Here is a 17446-nt window from a genome sequence, read left to right on the forward strand (position 1 = left end):
CCAATCTGCACTCCTTCCTTCTCTCTCTTTAAGCCCAGCTGTGAATCGCTAGCAGTTCCCATCCAGCTGTTCAGCCAGCCCTGAGAGGTCACAGCACATCCTCATGTACCCTCAGCCCTTTACTCTGCTGCTACTGCTTACAGCTGGACCCTGAAAGCTCATTGCATCCCCACTGCAAAGTGTTACTGTACAAAGGCTCCACTACCCAGTCCCTGTTCTTCAGCCTTTCCTGACAAAATCCAGTGCTAGCTAGTAAAAATGCCCTGAATAGCTAGTTCTTTGGTAACCAGCACTGCAGTGGAACATGCACTCAACCAAACTCAATGCTAAATTATTTGTCTGAACTTTACATCTCCCTCATAAATAAGACTCCACTACAAAGAGCAGAGCAAAAAATCCGTGTAAAGCAATGTAGCAAGTACAGCACACAGTGTCTACGGGTTAGAAAAATTTGCATTTTATGTATAAAAAACAATGTATAAGACATACCTGATACATTACAAAACCTCAAATGTAACATAATATTTACAGTCATTATTAGTTAAGTGCGCACACTGAATACTAAGTACTTTAAATTGGAATGTCTCAGCACATGTAATAGCTCTGCAATTTAACTAATATTTCCCTAACAAATACTTACAGTCCTCCTAGTTATTGAGGTGGAAGGTGAAGTAGGAGCACAAAGACAGCAAAAAGATTAGCTGTTGGACACCTTTATTATTTCTCTGCCACTATCCAAGGAGAAAAAATACAAAAAACCAAACAAACAAAAAAACCCACCAACAAACCAACACTAATATATCTCAAAGCACATTATCCTATTACATTGTGGTAATATCACAAAGTAACAGCTGTGATAACCTTGATGCGCACAAAACCGGAAAATAACCGAGTCACATATTCGAGATAATACAATAGCTGCAGAATAAAACAACTCCCTTATTTACTTCAATCAGATAAGGAAAAAAAAAGTGCTATGTCACAACATAAGCAGAACTTAATTTTTTGGGGAAGGGGGAATAAGGAGACATCCACAAGCCCAAGGACTAAACCTACTTTATTATCAAAAAACATTTAAACGTAGCTGGAAATTTACATATCACTTTGCAAACACAGACACAAATGAAAGAAGCCCTTTGCGCTGAAAATCTTACACTCTAAATTCAAGCAAGACAAATGCATGAAGGTTAACCCTTCACAAAAGCCAGGAGAAATGGCTGAGTGACAGGAAAGGAGGGCTTGCTTTAGGCTGCAAAGCAGAAAAACAAGAGAGGCAGGAACTGTTCCACAAAGGGCAGAAGTTGAACACTTTATGTGGCTAAAAGCAACATCAAGTGGAACAAGGAAACAGAAAAAGAGACTGAAGTCAGTGGACTAGAATGAGAGACAATAGGGCAGGGGAAGAAGTCATTCTGTGGGTACTCCACGTAGAGTGTAAAAAGATCATTTGGGGTCACCTAATTCAGTACCCTAATCCTGAAAGCAGCAAGAGCAGATGCTCCTCCGAACAGGTGACTGTGGTCACTATCTGCAGTCCATCCCCCTTGTACTCCTACCACAGCCACAGCCGCTGGATTAGGGATGCTCAAATCCCTGACCTTCCTCTTTGTGTCTGTTTATGGACCTGCTGCCCATGAATTTGTTCAGCCCATTTATGAGTGTGCTGATTCTATCCACCTCCATGACCTCCTGCAGGAACAGCTTCCAGAACCCCACTGCCTACTGGGTATAACAACTTAATCTGTTCTAAAAAGACTTCCTAACAAGTGTCAGTGTTTCTAGTACTAGAGAATTTACTGAGTAACAGTTCTTGTCATGTTTCTCCTCCAGTTGCTACAAAAGAAAGGTGTGCTCCTTTAGGAGATGCAGGTTCACAAGGCCTTCAACAAATTAAATTTGCGACTTCTTATCTTTTATACTAGTCTAATTTATTTTGATTGACTGAGTTTCAAGGGATTTTTTAACTCTCCTACCCTTTTCTGCTTGCTTACTTGTTTCTCTCTCCCATTCTGCACCCTCCCTTTCTATCACTGCCCTTCTCTCCCTCTGATCCTTTCTTGCTATCGCTTCCCCAATTTCCTTCTCCTGCTCCTCACATCTTGCTCATGCACTTCTAAAGACACAGGTGGACAACCCATGGATCAAGAGCCACATGCAGCTCACGCAGCAGTTCAAGGAGGCCTACAAAAATATAGCTGGGCACCTGTAATATGTATTCTTCAAGGTATAGTAGGGTGTGCCTTCTTGATTTACAGAGCATTGTAAAGAGTGTAAGACTGTGTAAATATGTTGAATTTATTGCTGTATCAATGTTTCACCTCCCAGGTGGGGTTATGCCACAAGCAGCACAGCAAAAACTACTGTTGCAGCCTGCGTGCTTGCCTATTTTAAAAAGACATTCATGCCCATGAGGCTGGCCCATGGACGGCTCTCCCCTTTCATTTAAGATGAGGATGCCAAGCCACCCCGATGGGACATCTCCCTCTGCTGCCCCTAATGCCTTGTACAGTCTTGCTGTCCATAGGAACGTAACATTCTTCTGCCTCGAGGGGTTTTATGTCCTTTTCCATTCCTCACCTGCAACTCATTCATTCTCATAGTCTTACCATAGCCTGAAATCTGATTAACCTCATAAGAAGAGTGAGGGGATGGAAAAAAAATGGAAAAATTCTATTCTAAATTAAGTATTAAAATCTCACTAGAAACTTCAGTCCTGGGATGCAACTAGAAAACAAGCAGCAGGGCAGCTGAAGGCCTTATATCAGTTACATCCGAAACCTAGATCTCCTAGGTCACTATTGTCACTACTACGTATCTTCTTGCCGAGTTTCCTAGATCACAAGGGTGCTGTTGAAGTTCAGTTTGAAGTAGGAAAAAAACATATACCCACAGCTAACGCAATGGAGAACTCCAGTCAGATTAATAATATTTTGAGATTGTATCTGGCACAGCTATTTAAAGCCTTCAGTCTTTTCCCTCTCCCTGAAAGACCCCCAAATGAGTGCGCCCAGCAGTGTGACCAGGTGGCCAAGAAGGCCAACAGCATCCTGGCTTGTATCAGCAATAGTGTGGCCAGCAGGACTAGAGAAGCAATGGTGGTCTTGTTCTCATCCCTGGGGAGGTCCCACCTCAAATCCTGTGCTCAGTTTTGGGCCCCTGACAACAAGAAAGACATTGAGGTTCTGAAGCGAGTTCAGAGAAGGGTGATGAAGATGGTGAGGGGTCTGGAGCACAAGTCTGACGAGGGAACTGGGGCTGTTCAGTCTGGAAAAAAGGAGGCTGAGGGGAGACCTTATCGCTGTCTACAACTACCTGAAAGGAGGTTGTAGCATAGAGGGTGTTGGTCTCTTCTCTCAAGTACCGAGTGATAGGACAAGGGGAAATGGCCTCAAGTTGTGCTGGGAAGGTTTAGATTGGATATTAGGAAAAATTATTCACAGAAAGGGTTGTCAGGCATTGGAACAGGCTGCCCAGGGAAGTGGTTGAATCACTGTCCCTGGGAGTATTTAAAAGACGTGTAGATGTGGTGCTTCGGGATATGGTTTAGCGGAGGACTTGGCAGTGTTAAGCTAATGGGTGGACTCTATGATCTTAAAGGTCTTTTCCAACCTAAACAATTCTATGATTCTAAGATAACTGTAAGCTGGCACAAGTCCTTTCATCAGAAGCCAACGAACTACAAAATACAAAATTCCCAAATTGAGGATTACCTCATCAAAAACAAAACTAGACAATTCTTATTGATAAACTACTTACAAGGAAGTCAAGGAGGACACCAACTATAAATGCTTGTATGCATCACCTAATTTATCTCCTTTAAAAAGGTTACCAAGACATACAGGAAACAATATGCAAATATAGAATTAGAACAATTGATTGATCAGAAACTTCTGATGAAATGACCTTTTGTGGTATACTACAGTATTGATATAATTGCTTTAAAACTATGTTACTACAACAGTGTGCATTTTAGCAATCTCTCAAAACCACCTGCAACAGTTAAACAATGCTTTAATTAAATATATTGCACTTTCTCCACCATTTACAGGCCACTTCTCAGGCAGTCTACACTTGTTCAGAATACAAAATAACACATTGAAACTTTCTAGAAATTGTCCACTTGAAAATTTCAAACATGACGGTCATCACCTAAATCAGCACCTTAAAATTTCAGTGAAGATATTAAAGCTGCATGTAAAACCTTTGAGAAAGTTATGCTGGCAGGCTGCCTTGTATAACAATAGCTACTGCGCTGAAGCTTTGCTGTTGTCTCCAAAAACTCTGACAAAGCTTTGTGTCCACACTAGAAGTATTTTTCTTCTTTTCATCAATTCATCTATCGTGAAAAGACACCTTTGACTACAGAATTTTTAGTGTTTGTGGGCCTTTTCCATTCCTGTGTGCAACTCTCTGTGGGATCCTAGGCATTGAAAGAAAGAAAGAAAACACCTCAAGACTCCTCTCCTGGTTTCTCCTTAACAGACACTGGAATTAGCTTCAATTGCAAAAAATTATTGCTCAGACAACCACAGCAGAAATAGCATTAAATATTAGCAGTCCACCTGCCTCGGGAAGCATCTCCCCTCTAGCCCACAGAATTTACTACTGCCTTTACAATTCTCAGTACCAGTTCAAGATTCTCTGGGTTTCCAGTGAGTCCAGCAGCTCCAGAGGGAAAGATGAGAAATTCAACTCTCTGATCTCTTAAATAATCATTTACAACAGCAGAAAGAAAGTGCAAAATCCACCTAACTAACATGCTGATTTGGTTTACACTCACTCTTGACTCTCAAAGTTGAAGCCCCTGGAGGAATCAAGCCCTGAATTCTGCACCGATTCACAGAAATACAGAATCAAATAAATTTAGCAGGATTCTACATCATTACTCATACAGCTTCTTTAATCCAATTACTTTGTATTTTCTCTTAAACAAATGAATTGCCAAAATTGGCCTAGACCCAGTTCTCAAAACAGCTCAACTTCATCTCACCTGATCTGTATTTTCAGTCGAGAATCACAGAAGAGATTGGAGGGAGCATAAGGAATCAAACATCCCATCTGCCCCAAGCTGCAATCTGCATGCCCCACTCTCCTTTTCTCCCCTCGCTTCCCTCCCACGGAGTCCAGCTTAATAAAGAAAAGAATACTACATTTTAGAAGTTGCAGTTAAGCATATAGATGGGTGATATATTCTCCTGGTAATGTCAATTAGCCCCTCATACATAGAAAAATTGTATTAAATGCACCATAGTAACCATTATACTTCCCACAAATGCCTTGGAAGACCAATTGCATATTGCTGAAACCTGCAAATTGGCAAGAGAAACAAGAAAACCCCTCTGAATTCCAGAGTGTACAGTGTTTATTTTGACAGTTGTAGCTTATTTATAGTACCTGACAATACATGTTCTCTAGTTCATCTTGTAAAATGATGAAGTCAGTATTTAGACCTCCACTGTTAAGCCTCAGAGGGAAAAATAGGTATAAACTTATTTCATTCAAATAAATGTACAGATTGGCAAGATTCTACTATAATGACTAAATTACACTATTAATTTAACTTAGTTTAAAGCACTTTCTTTGGTGGAGAAAGCACAGCCCTTAGCTTTGTATGTGGCATGCAAGTCTGCACAAATACGAAATAATCTCTTAACCCACTCACACAAAATGATATCTTATTTTTGTTTGGTATGTTAAATACTTTCAGAGAAGTGCTGTATGGAAGGTTGGTCTTTCGTGTGTGATTACAGAAGAGCACAGGCAGAGGCTGCAGAAGTTTTGCTACACACTGAAACTCATCAATAACCTTAAAAGTATAAATAACCTTCAAAGTATAAATACTCCAAATGCCATGCTTCCCATTTAAGCCCATAAAGTACCATATACATATCATGAATATTTCTTAAAACAAAACCAGACATGTAAATGGCTGCTACACACATATCCAATATAAAAATGTAGACAGAGCTGGAATACATGCTAAATTAAAGACCGCATAACCAAGAGGAAATATTACAATTTGTCAGATAAAGCATATACATAGCATCATAAACACAGTTGCACAGTGCCCTCCAAGGGCAGCTAAGCTGAAAGTCAAATAATAAAATTAAGTGGTATACAAAAGTCTGCACAGAAGGGATTCCAATCCTCTTTGTTCTCAGCCATGATACAATTTCACAGCCGCTCTCAAGATCCATCGTTCTGATGTTTGGCATGTAAAAGCACAGAATGCAGTTCATCTGGGAGTTACTGAGCTGGGATGCACCAGACAAAATCTACCACAGCATCAGCCAGCTCCTGCCACAGTGTCTGAACAGCCTGGCCATCAAAACATTTCTGATTTTTAAAGGGAGCCAAGAAATAAAAACAGGAATATCTTCCGTAAAGTGAATTCCTGTAATATTAACTAATTAATCCACAGTAAAGAAGCAGCTCCTGGGCAGCTATTGTCTGAGTACATCAGGCAGAGGACTTGGCCTGCAGGAGCTGCTACCTACACGTACTTCAAATTCACCGAGTGTAAAAATGGTATTATTTTTAGTGTTTGCAAGCTCGACCATACACAGCTGCAGAGGATCTCTAAATTAGTTAATACACCATTTCAAAAGGAAGAGTTATTTCTCCAGGGATTATGTACCAAACAAAGGGGGAAGGGAATGCCGAACCGCTGGTAGCTTATATGACAAAATATATTTTTCAGCTACACACAGCACTAATTATGAAGGTCCTTCCTATCCAACAGCTGGAAACCTCTCACAGAAAACACTCTCACTTCAGAGAAACAACACAAAGGGAAACAAAACAAAATGAACAAAGTGATAAAACCACTTTTGCAAGCTGATAGTTGTCATTAAATATGATCTGCATATTTTGTTTCTACAAGGAAGTAAAAATGCAGCATTTGTGTCATCCTTGCTCTAATAATTTAAATGTTCATATATATTAAAAAAAAAAAGCCTTACTGAAATTAAGATTTTTAGTTACAAAATCTAAGACCAGAAAGTTTATGCTAGAAGATGGCTATGTTCAGCAAGGACTATTCCAAGCATGAAAAGAATAAAACTAACACTGATATTATAGTTTAACAGCGACAGTCTTAGTCTTATCCTTAGATAATGCACTAGATTTAAAAGCAAAAGCACGTAAAGCCTCATTGGAGTTGGAGGTATCAAGAAAACAAAGTTGCAAAAAATTACAAGCACCATAAAAACAAATGTAATCAAAACAAATGCCAGACTTTCATGGTATGTAGATTAAATACATTAATTATTAAAGTACTAGGTTCAAAACAGCCTTTGAGCCACACATTTTCTGCAAACTTCTCTCTAGCCAAAAAAATCTTAATTCCACATTGCAAAGTTTTGAAAACTATGAACATTCCATACAGTATAGCAGAGAGCACATCTCTTCACCATCTCTGAGATATATATTTATTAAGTGCTGACAGTTAACTTTCACGAGACTCTTAGAGAGATCTGGTCCTTATTCTGTGAATTTACAAAAGCCGAACTGAAGGAGCCAGGAAACACAACTGTATTTTATTATTATTTAAATAAAGAATTTCTGATAGCATTTAACTCTGAAGGGATTGTAAGCCTTGCAGGCAAATGCCCTCTTCAGTAAAGATTTGCAAATTGTCTTTGTTTAAATAACAGCTGGTCTTGTCTTAAATGAGCCATGTGGAGACAAACTTGTTTCAGTTTGGTCAAGAAATTAATTCTAGTTAACATCCATTTTGGTCCCTCTACACAGATGGGAAAAATAACATTAAACTACCATGCTTACATACAGTCAATATCAGACACCCAATAAAGCCCAGATTCAAAGCCCTGCTCATAATGCAACCAGTGCAGACAGTTCCAGGAGAAAAGCTCAGCTGCAAGTTAGCCTGAAACAGAGGAGATTTACATTCATTGCTCTACTTTGCCACAGATTTCCTGCATGACCTTGGACAAGTCACTTGGTTTCTGTGTGCTGCAACTCCCCATCCCTAAAATGGGGAAAAACATTTCTTTCATAACCTCGTGGCAATTAGCAGATTTACTATCAGGAGATGCGTAGATATGGAGGTCAAATAAATGACATAAAGAGAATAAACAGTACTTAAAGCTTTAATTAACTTCTGTGAAATCTTTGGAAACCTCATCACACTGACAGAAGCAAAGCTTTGGCACAGAACTCACGAGTGTTATCTACAAAGAAAGATCACGTCTGCCTACGTAGCAAGATGGAACTGTATTTTGACATCTGCAGACAATCACAGATGCAGACTTCCATGATCCAATGTAAAGACACGACCTACTTCTGTATCACCAACATATACAGAAGACCAAAAGTCTCTAGGTACCTTCTTTGAGTCCTAAAAGGAGTAAAAACTTTCTGATATAATGGGAAGTCCAATAAAAAAATCATCAGTTACCCTCTTAAAATATTTAAAATACTTTAGGTCCAAACAATTATTCTCCAATTCATATTAACCACTAACCACTAACTTTTGAACTTGAAAGCCACATTTAACTTTCGTAACTCAGTATTAATATCAGAAGTCAAATCACCTTGAGGACAACAGAAAGTTAAAGATTTCTAGAGCAGCAGCCTACTGAAACCAATGAAGAGGGTAAGAACCATTCAGAAGTAGCCAAACACTACACATACACTACAGCAGGACTCTCTTGAGGACAGCATTGCCTCCATCAGGAATCCACAAATCTGCAAAATGTATTATATACGTCTTTTTAGAAATTGTCTTCAAGTCAAAAGATCTATTTTATACAAACAAGCCAAACATCTGCTGTGTTTCCACGCACATAACCTGCACCTCTGTAGAAGGAAAGTACTAACCTGTGTAAAACCAAATTCGCAGCCTAGGGAAGGAAACATGAAGGGCAAAGGGTCTACAGGGGATGATGAAGGAGACAGAGATGAGCACAGGTAAGCATCTGGGGGACACAGACAAGCTGTGGAAAACCAGAAGCAAAGAAACTACTAAGGGGAGAGGAAGTTCTGGGATAAACTTCCCCTCATATTACCCATGTATGTATAAAACCCACATAGCTGCTCAATCACAGGGTTTGGGGCTTAACAAACAAAAACAAACAAACAAAAAAAAAAACCCAAAAGAAACAAAAAAGCAAAACCCAACAAAACGGATGATCTGTGGGTTACACACATGAAAATACGGTCACTGCAAGCTGCAAAAATAAAAATGAAACTAATTTGTTTTTAAGCTATTTTGTTTGAAATATCAAATGGCTTTCATTATTTGTAATTGCATCTTATATGTGGTGTTTTATAAGAAGAAAAATAAAACAGTTCTTATTAAAAATCATTTACAATCTAAAGCTTTTTCTTTCAATATGCAGAGCTGCTCTGGGATGTGTTAAATATCGTGAACTCCCATTACTGCAATAAGACTGGAAGAAGAACAGCACTTTGCAATGAGGCCAAAAATTAAAGCACAGCCAACAATTAAGTGCTATCAAACAGCAGGCACAGCACAGAACAGGGGAAAATACAAAGACGGTGGTGAGGGCTATAAGAGCGTCCAGTAGAAAAAAAGGAATATGACATTTCCAACATAACACAGGATACAGTTTCAGACGCACATTTTCAAATGTGACTTCTGAAGCTGACAGTAGAATAGGTAGTGCCTGATATCATATATAGCTCCCCAAATATGTAAGTTTTGAGATTAGTCTTGCAGGAGAGAGTGAGATGCCTAAAAGGATGCCTCCCACCCTCTCTTTCCTGCCAGTGACGCCTGAAAGAAGCCTGCAGAGGCACAAGGGCAGCAGAGAGATGAGGGGCTGGAGGTCAGAGGAAAGGTGAGGATAACCAAAGTCATGAAGGCAGGAAATTGAAACTAAGTTCTGGAACTATGTATTTAATACTTCCCTCACAGCATGCTAATAATGTTCATATGAAGGGAAAAAAAAGAAAACAAAGCAGTTAAACTGTTAGCAGGCTTTCCCAGAGCAAATTTTGGCAACCTTAAGCATCATGCAGCAACCAGAGTCTCTGACTTGCTTAATCTCCTCACACTCCCAAACTGACTATTTCTATTTCTTTTTCCACAAGAGGTGAACTTTCCCCATAACTGCAATAGCTGAAGCTCATTTCACTGCTGTGGCAATCAGCACCTGCCCACCCTTTTACAAACCAGCTGCTAGAGAAGCAGCAAACTCCCAGTGCCTGACTGTGCAAGTGGAACCTTGTTAGCCATCAGCAGAGCTGTTCTCCTTCACTCTCAGCACCATCTTTACTGAAGCAGGATGACTTCACCCAAAGCTGAGCAATACCAAAACTCCTTTGGTCACACACACACACCCCCCTCCATTCACGTTTTCCTTCCTATCAACACACTAAAAGACAGTAACAATTAACACCAGTTTCATGTATTATTCGCAAGAGTTGCCAGCCTTCGCTGTCACTCCTTTGAAGGTCAGAAGGAATGCAGAATACTTGTAATTGCATTATGGGCAAAAATTAATAATCACTACTTGTACTAAGTAATTTTTATCATGAGAAATATTTACAAAGGCCGAAAAAAACACAAACTTACTATGTGTGCCTTGAAGTGCATTACCCTCAGTCATCTACATAATTAAAAAAAAAAATCACAACCATATTCTACATAGACACATTATCTGCTAGCTTGTGAATTATGGCAATAGAAACAAGGAAAAATTAGGGTTCTAATATTATTTACACAAATCTTTGCATGAAGCTTGTAATCTGACATACTCATATACTATCAGAACTTTTGGATAGATTCACAAAGCTCAGACTGCAGTCGCAGCACCTTGATCATCTAGACTCAGTTACCTACAGAGCAAGCCACAGTGCCTTTCTGAGCTGTGCTTCTGGGTTTCTTTCCCATGAAAATCAGGATATGGTGAGAGGTGGAGGGGAGAGCATGTGGACTTCATCCTGACACAGAGCCAAGATGCAGACAGGACAGACATCTCCAGACTGAGAAGTGGAAGCTTTTGTAATATTCAGGGAGTCATTACTGACACTAAAACAACGTTGTAATAGCTAAAGATTTCAGAGCTCATCAGTTATCTTCCAAACAGCACAAAAATCTTAATTATGATCCTTAGGACTGGTACTGAGAGAGTGGCTCTGGAGCTGTCAGGCTAACTCTTGTGATAATACCTCTCTGCAGACTAACAGTGGCAAAAAGCTTCAATAAAAAGGTTCATGTTCATTTGTGGGTGACAACTCAATACTAAAAAGACCAACCTAAATAGACATAAACAGAATTTTCTCTGTTTTCTGCTATTACCAACATCAAAAGGCCTCAAACCTCAGCCACAGCAAGAAGATTAGAACAGAGTTGTGCTTTGGCAACTACAGCAAACACAGACCAGAACGAAAGCAACTTTCCTCTCCAATGAACAAGCACAACCAAAGATGTTACACCGCTACTGTCCTCTCTTCAAATGTAAAGAGGCTCGGGCCACCAGGCAATGAACCAAATCAACCTGCTAGATGTTTCAAACAAACAATACAAGTTTCTAAAACATACTTAAAAACAAGCTGCTCTGTAAAGGGCAACAGAATAACCCTGCTTGTTATTTTCAGAGCTAACGTGTGTGCTCCTGTAGGGCACCCACAGAGTGAGAAAACGCTTCTCTTCCACTGTAAGCCACTGTTCACAACAGAACTCTCTGAGCTAAAAAGCTCGTAGCATTTTACTATTCTCTGCTTCCTTGGCAGGACTCTTATTTATATAAGATTAGTGCAGTCAGGCATTAGATTTATAAACCAGAAAAAAAAAAAAAAGGAGAAAGTTTTCACACTCTTCTTTATAGGCCAGTTTTGGAAACATACACACAAAGCAATATAACAGATTGAAAAGCAATTGTTAACAACAACAAACAAACAAACCAAACCACAAAAAAAACCCACACAACAACAAAAAACCAACAAAACACAAAAAACCCAAACCAAAACAACCCCAAACACAAACAGAACCCCCATATCAAAACACATATAATCTCTGGAGTCCCCTCCACCTGTAAACTATTTAATGTCATCCAAGCATTCACAAAAGTACTGTCAACCACCTAAACAGCCATTCCTTCACTCTATCCAGAGCCTCTGAGGACAGTTAGGACACACACAACCACACTTCAGCCCCTCACCTTCCCCGACCCTCCTCAGGGAAGGAATCAACACCAACCTGCAGTTGGGAGGTGGATCTAAGGTGATGTCAGCCAATTCCTTCTGAATCCTGTGGCAATAAAAGCAAGAAGGAACAAAGGTAAGTCACTGTGTGGGACAGCAGTTAACACATACGCCTTACAGACATACTGTCACTGCGAGTTTGCAATGCTATGTAAGAGAGGCACTCTCAGCTGCAGCCTCCCACCCATCCAAATGCACAAAGCAGGACAGACACCCTGTTACAGAGATGGACAGAAAAGCAGACAGGCACCACAGGCTGAACCCAGACAGGCACACACTTGTACGCTCTCATAAAGATGCCAACCACACAGGGCAGTGGAAAAGACTGTCTGCTTTACTCTGCCAACCAGCCTGCAAATGAGGGAAAACCTCTGCAAATGTGATGGACCAGGTGCTAGGAGGAAACGGCAGCCTGAAAAGGAATTCTGTCTTGCTGGATCCAGAGAAATAGTCATTGCCAAATTAGCTCCCCTCACTTCCCTCCTAGCTTCCCATCACTATCCTGAGAGAAAACACCAGCCCCAGGGGAGTGAATAACTGCGCCATTCCCAAGGACACTTAAAGGAAAGTGAATATCTATTTCCAATGCTCCTGCACATTCCTGCCACCTTCAATTCACCCCTCTCCTCTCCCCCAAGAGCCACACAACACCCCCACGTCCCCTCCCTCAGGACTCCAGATGCTCCCTTCTCTCCACCACGTTCAGACAACACCCTGTCCTCCCTGCCCAAACTATTCTGGGCTCATGCTGCTTTGCCACAAAACGCCCAACCAGCTATCATCTCCTTCCCTGGAGTCCCATTACTGTCACTCAGGCTTCCACTCCAGATTTCCCCACCCAGCACTCAGTCTGCCTCTCATCTCCTCTAAACTCAGCCAGCATCTTCTGCCTCTCTTCCACTTGTCATAGACGAGAACCACAGCCTTTTCATATTAGGCAGTTTACAATCTTCTTTTTAAAAGAGTTAAGGGCACGACATGCAAGCACCACTTGCCACTATCCATGTCAGTTTGCCATGGAAACCTGCTGAGTGGAGATCTGGAATAACCAAACTGCCTAAATGCTACAAAGCCACAGAGAACTCAGTTGCAATGACAGGGCATTTGCATAAAACCCCAGTCACTTTTGACACCTACAAATACAACCTCCCTGTGCTGCTTGGCAAAGCTTCTTCAGTGAGATGGTTTATTATTCTTACTGAACTACTGCAAGTTTGCTTGAAAACTTCCATTTGCCAGCTTAGCTCCCTGGAGCAGGATGGTACTGAATTCAGGTGAAACACAGAATAAACAAGGAAGAGTAACTTTTATTTTTTTTAACTGAGTGGCTCCAAGAGTCTGTCTGGGTGAAGAAAAGTGACTGACGTAGCTGTCACGGAATTACTATTCTGTGCAGGCATCTCTCCCGCATGTAGCCATTATTCTGGAATAAAAATTATTTCAGTCTCAAAAAAACTCCAACAACCCACTCTGGGCTGTGAGCAAAAACTATTTAGGAGTAGAATGTCCACAAGTGGACATGCTGTGGATTATTTATTCTAGTCAACACCCAGCCATTTACAGAAAATTCAATATAAGTGATGAGCAGACAGAAAAACAGTAACATATTTGGTGGAAAAGACCTGGGGCTATATTACACTGCTTGCACTGGAGTGTACTCTCCCAGTGCAAGCAAACTCAAAACTCTTAATAAACATTAACTAATCACCAAAGCAGTCCTGGAAAGAATAAAGCCACTCTAGATCCATCCCAGCCTACAGAGAGGGAAACTGACACTGAAATGCAATGCCCTACCCAGGCCATTCAGCTTCCAGTAGCAGAGAAGGAATTAAGGTCCTACATGCTAAACCTACACATTCCCTATAACTGATGCTAATAAGGAAAAAGGAAAAGACAGCAGAAATACTTGAGGGCAGAGCAGCAGCCCAGAGGAAAAAAAGGCAGGAAAGTGTTCGGGATGGAACAGAGGATGAAGCAGGAAGAGAGAGCAGAGAGCGCTGAAATTGGGCAGAGGCTGCACAGAGACGCTGAAAAAAGTGAGACAATGGTAGCTTTGTGTGGAAAGGTTGAGTGTAAGGGCTAGAGATGAGGAACAGGAGCAAGAGGGGAACAGCAGAGAACAGAACAAAATAAAATGGGGAAAGAGAGAAGATGCAGCGAATCAGTAAGAAAACTGACTGCAGCCTCACCTCTTGGCACTGGTAGATAGCAGCTTAGAGTTTTTACTCATGCTGACTTTGCTTTCCTTCTTCTTAGGCGTGCTTGTCTCTTTCTCTGTCTGTTGGTTGGAGGATGAAGATGAGGAGGAGCTGGTGCTGGCCCTCGAATCGTCATCCGACATAGCGACCCCCCCACCACACACCCCAACCTGGAGAGGAGACACCATGGGGTGTGGGGAACAAACAGTGAACACAAACACACAGAGAAAGGCTGCTGATGATCTCACTCTGTGTTTGGGGTCATGCTCCTTTTAAAGGGTCCTCGTGTCTCTCCCTCTTAAGGCCCTACAGTTGAACCAGGAGCAGCAGCAGCCTCCCCTGCACTAGTAACACCGAGGAGCTGAGGAAAAGAGACTTTCAAAGCTTCCTCTCAGAAAGCAAGTGTGAAACGAGAGGAGAAGAAGAGACTGGAATGAGGACGGCTGCGAGGATCAGGGAAGCTCAAAGCAATTCCTTCTAATCTCCCCCAAACTGCACACACACAAGAGCCATCACCACCCACGACTATCCAGCCTAGGGGTGTTGGAGATAAAAATGGAACAGCTCCGGTCCCTCGGGTTCCCGGGAGGCACGTGGGGGAGGTGGGAAGGGATGGGGCTAGAGGGGGTACCATCACTAGCGCTAAAATGGAAATGGGGCATCCCCAGCAACAGGGGGGAGACCCCGAAGGAGCTGGGGAAACCCCTGCAAGCTGGATCACCCTTGCCTGCTGGATGGGCTGTTGGGCACAGTGGGGGCGAGAGGGGGGGAACTGCAGGGGAACAGCTGAGCAGGGAGTGGGGTGCACGGAGGGGACCCACTGAGGCCCACTGCACCCAGGGTGATGCCAGCAAAGGGGGAAGGGACAAGAGGGTCTGTGCTGAGGAGGTGCGGGAGGGGGGGATTGGAAACGAAGGGCCCAGGGCCTACGAGGGGCGAGAGTGGAGGGCCTGGGGAGGCCGGGGCAGCGGGGGGGGGCAGCAGGGTGCTGGGGGGAGGCAACCCAGCTTCGTGCGGGCACCTCGGGGACACAGGGGAGGAGGGCAAACACGGCGGGCTACCGAGGGCACGTCCGCACCCCAGAGGGGCGAGAAGCCGTCGGGAGGGATGTGGGGGCTGGTAGGGCGCCCCGGGAGAGTTCGGGTGGGAGCGAGGGGAGCAGCCGCAGGCCCGGGGCGAGCGGCAAAGGGGCAGCAGCGGGCCGGGGGGCCGGCAACACGGCCGCCTCCCTCCCAGCGCCACCGGCCCCCGGGGGAGCTCCCCTGTCCCCGTCGGGCCGCCCCCGCTGCCACCCCTCCGCCTGGCGAGAGCCGGGGTCGGGGGGGCCCGGCCGAGCTCCCCCGGCCGCGGGCCCACAGGGCCGGGCGGCGAGGGGCCGGGGGGACAGCGGTACCTGACAGCCCCGGGCGCGATCCCCCCTGCCCCGCCGGCTCCACCGCCTCTCGCCCCATCGCCGGGCCGCGGCCGAGACCTGCCCCTCGCCCTCGCCCCCGGGGCCGGCGGGGAGGGCGGCGGGGGGGTGCCCCGTCCCCCTACCTCTCCCTTTGTGTCTGGCTGCTCCTCCTCGGTGCGGCTGGGCCTGGCCACTCGTGTCTCTCTCGCTGGGAGAGAAGCGGAAGTGCTGCAACAGCAACTATTAAACAGGCAATGGCTTCCCTGGCTGCCTCCCCCACCGCCGAGCGGGGCTGGGGGGCGGCGGGGCCGGGTCGCCACACGCGTGGAGCGGGGCCCGGGCGGGGCAGGCAGGCGGAGGAGCCTCCGCTGCGGGGCTGGAGGGGGGATCCCGGCAGCCACAGTCCCCCCGTCCTGGGTCGTTCCCCCCCTCCGCGGGGGACTGGGGAAGGAAGAATGGGGCGCTCGGGCGGGGGGACCTGAGTTTTTAATGGAGACCCTCTGGAAAGTAATCTGCAGCGGTGCCAAGGGGGGGAGGGATAAACACCCTCCCTGGCTGCGCTTCTGCTTCCGTGCGAGAGCCCTACAGGGACGCGGTCGAGGCAGGTGGCTGGGAGAGGGGGAAAGCTCCCGGGACTGCTTTTTTTTTGAGTTTTTTTTTTTTGAAGGCTGAGAGGGGGTTGTTATGTTTGGCTGGGTCGCTGTTTGCTTTTCTCCTATTCTTACAACTGTTTCAACCCCAAAGCTGCTCCCGTGCCTCACCTGCTTTGTCCCTCCGGCAGCAGTAAGCAACTTCTCACCTGTCTCAGTTGGAAAGCAATAAGAAAAAAAAGAGAAAATAGCCCAGCCCAAACCCCCCACCGCAAGCAAGCCAAAAGGGATCCCCCGGCAGCTTTCCCGTCTCTCACCTGTTTCAGCCCTGAAGCAGCAGCTGTGTCTTCCCTTCCCTCCCCCGGCTCAGCCCTGAACCAGCAGCAGGAGCAGCCACTTCCCACTCGCCCTCGCACGGAGTTCAGGATTCCATTGTCCCCCACACTGCACTTGGTGACATCACTGACACACAAAGAAGGGGCACTTCGTGATGTCATCAACGCATGCTGGGAGAGAAAACAAAATCCTGGGCTCGGGGCTTGGCAGCGACAGCACAAGTCCGTCCTCTCTCCCTGCCGCCCCCTCCTCCCCTCCCCCCTTCAATTTTCCAAAGGTAAAAGTATTAGGGATTTTTTTTCTCTCCTTTTTTTTTTCCTTTCCCCCAAGTCCCCTGATGCAGAGTCCATCTGTAGGAAAGGCGCAGCGGCGTTCAGCCGCCTGGGCTGCTGGCGTGTTGTATTTCTGAGGGGTTTTACTCTTCTCGAAATCTTTGCTGTCGGTCTCTCTCTCGCTGTCCACCCAACGAAGAAACGTGGTTTGGGCTGGAGCGACCCGCCAACCCCAGCCCACGCGTGGGCGCAGAGAGCAGCCCGCCTTCCCCACGGGCCGCCCCGGTGGGCTGCCGCAGCTCTTCCCGGAGGTGTCGCACCCACTCGTGAAGGGACAATAGGGACCAGCATTCCCACCGACCTCACCCGGGGCAAATTTGGCTCGGTGCCGCCGGTTTCCACAGCCTATCGTGGGATCGCGTATCGAATTACTTGGTACCTCCAGTGGCCGAAAATACAATGACT

The 17446-nt window shown here is 44.6% G+C and overlaps 1 protein-coding gene across 2 annotated transcripts in view; it reads right to left on the minus strand.

Moving 5' to 3' along the window:
- The window catches only part of UBE2E1 (ubiquitin conjugating enzyme E2 E1), a gene marked incomplete at both ends in the record, with an annotated part of 45732 nt that extends 28862 nt beyond the window's left edge, over positions 1-16870 (minus strand). The window contains 3 exons of one of the 2 annotated variants that reach the window (XM_080338728.1): positions 12188-12238; positions 14382-14560; positions 16691-16870. In XM_080338728.1, the coding sequence (XP_080194854.1) occupies positions 12188-12238; positions 14382-14560; positions 16691-16870 (410 nt within the window). Of the gene's footprint in view, positions 1-12187; positions 12239-14381; positions 14561-16690 lie in introns of those variants that run through there. The other variant, XM_080338729.1, reaches the window with a different exon arrangement.
- Positions 16871-17446: the final 576 nt, after the last annotated feature.

This window comes from Nesoenas mayeri, assembly GCF_963082525.1.
Source record: "Nesoenas mayeri genome assembly, chromosome: 2".
Taxonomy (NCBI): domain Eukaryota; kingdom Metazoa; phylum Chordata; class Aves; order Columbiformes; family Columbidae; genus Nesoenas; species Nesoenas mayeri.